The 2,251-nt window shown below is 54.8% G+C and overlaps 1 protein-coding gene across 1 annotated transcript in view; it reads left to right on the plus strand.

Moving 5' to 3' along the window:
- Positions 1–3: 3 nt before the first annotated feature.
- The window catches only part of HCN3 (hyperpolarization activated cyclic nucleotide gated potassium channel 3), a gene marked incomplete at its 5' end in the record, with an annotated part of 11,927 nt that continues 9,679 nt past the window's right edge, over positions 4–2,251 (plus strand). Inside the window, one exon of the mRNA XM_011987557.1 lies at positions 4–164. Coding sequence (XP_011842947.1) covers positions 4–164 — 161 coding nt within the window. The remainder of the gene's footprint in view (positions 165–2,251) is intronic.

Here is a 2,251-nt window from a genome sequence, read left to right on the forward strand (position 1 = left end):
GGATCTGAGTCTGAGCCTAAGAGAAGGCACCTTGGGACGCTGCTCCAACCTACGGTCAACAAGTTCTCCCTTCGGGTGTTCGGCAGCCACAAAGCAGTGGAAATCGAGCAGGAGAGAGTGAAGTCAGCGGGGGCCTGGATCATCCACCCTTACAGCGACTTCCGGTATTGGGGGCTCGGCCGGGAGGGCAGGGTACATCAATCCCACCCTCGCGGGCAGCGACACCGGGACCCGGCCCGCACCACCCTCCACGGTCACTTCATTTCCAGCCCAGGGATCCCTTGGTGGGGCGGGAGAGTCACTTCCTCCAATCTAGCCTGGGAATTCCTGGGCGGGTATCCCCTGCCGGAGGTCCTCCGTGCCTTGGCAAGCTGGGGGCACCAGAAGGGGCAAGCAGATATCAGGGGATCTCCAGAGACCTGGATTTCCTCTTTCAGGAACCCGGGACCCCAACCGGACCACAGGAAGTACCGGAGTTTGGGACCCCTGCCTCCTCCAGTCCTGCTTGCTGGAGATCTGGGAAATTATATTCTAAGTATCGGGGCCAGTCTGAGGGAGAAGCCGAGCTCTGCTATCTCCCATCCCCACACCTCCTCCTTAGCACCTGCCTAGTTCAGCATGACTATCAGGAAAAAATAGGGACGCTGAAGGGGGCGAGGGTCCAGACCTCAGCTCTGGTCGCTGTCCCTAGTGCTGAAGGCGGGGGCGGCGGGGCGGGGCCAAGACTCAGAGTGACTGAGGCGGCAAAGCAGGGACAGGACCACCACCCAGGTGACTCCCACAGAAGGGACAGAGGGTGGGGGTGGGGCCATTTCACAGTCTCCGTCAGGCTGTACCTCTACATCAAGGTCGCTAGGGGAGGACAGCAGCCCTGTCCTTGGGGGGAAATGAAGGACAGCTCTTGGATGAGGCAGGGATGTGTGCAAAGCACCTAACCTGGGGAACGAAAGAAGCAGAGAGGAAGAGGTGTGAATCTGGAGCCTGGAAATACAGTTGTAGACCCAGACATTATCTTGAATCCACATATATACACACTCCCTCTATGTCCCTCTTCCTCCCATTGTTCCTTTCACTCCTGTCTTTGCTGCCTCGTTCCCACCCAGCCAGCGTGCCTTTTCTAGCCTCCTGTGGATCTCGCTCCCTTCCCTCAGTTCACTCGCAGACGGATCCCCAGAAGCCTGGTATCCCTCTGATTGTGCTTCTCCATTCTCTCTACTACATCACCTGCCAGGCTTGTGACCAACCTGTGAGTCAGGCTGTGAAGATGCTTTCATGGCTAGGCGAACCCTCTTTCCCTCCCCCTCTTAGTGTCTCACAATACAGGATTTCTCCTCAGCAGCCCAGGAGAGAAAAGAAGAGTGGTCGAGGGTTTTTGTTTATTGAAAACATACAGTCTAAGGGGCTTCCCAGAGACCAGGACTTGAGGAAGCTTCTTCCAGGGCTGAAAATTGATTTTGCAGTCCGAGTTAGAAGGGGCTAGCTAGCTCCTGAGGTGACACTGGGATTAGGTGTGTCCTAGAATTAAAATCACCATAAGTAACTGAGTCCCTGAGATTATCCTGTGACATTCTCTGAATGAGGGCTTCACACAGTTCCCTCTTGACCTCTTCTTTCCACGGTGTCTGTCACAGCAGTGTCACTCACCCCTGCCCATGCTTCTGCCTGTGCTCAGCCAGAGTCCCAGTGGACACAGGGAGGCCAGAGGAGGAAAGACATGCAGAACTCAAGCTTTGCTGCTTCATGATCTCCTGTGGAGCTTCTCTGTGTGTGCAGCCCTGTCTAAGGTTCTGTGGAGGGGAAAGGGCATCCCTGGAAAGCTCAATTCAGAGGAAGGCAGGATAGACCACCCCACCCTGGGACATGGATGAGCAAACCCCAGCAGAGGAACAGGATCTGTGGGTCCAACTGTGTTGGAGAAGAGGAATGGGGTGGAGAAGGCTGGAGAGGGCATGAGGTCCTAGACTAGAATGGGCAGATAGCCGGAGATGGGAGAAGCAGCAGCCTTTTCAGAAATCTGGGGATAAAGAGTGAGTGAGTTATAACACCAACTAGTGCCTATACCACACTGTCACATCTATTGTCTCCACGTAAATGTTTTCAACAATACTGTGAGATTAGCACGGGGTACTTCAGCTTTTTGTTTTTAACCTTAAAAATATTTAGCAATGGGCCAGGCGTGGTGGCTCAAGCCTGTAATCCCAGCACTTTGGGAGGCCGAGACGGGCGGATCACGAGGTCAGGAGATCGAGAC

The sequence above is a fragment of the Mandrillus leucophaeus genome, unplaced genomic scaffold, assembly GCF_000951045.1.
Source record: "Mandrillus leucophaeus isolate KB7577 unplaced genomic scaffold, Mleu.le_1.0 Scaffold310, whole genome shotgun sequence".
Taxonomy (NCBI): domain Eukaryota; kingdom Metazoa; phylum Chordata; class Mammalia; order Primates; family Cercopithecidae; genus Mandrillus; species Mandrillus leucophaeus.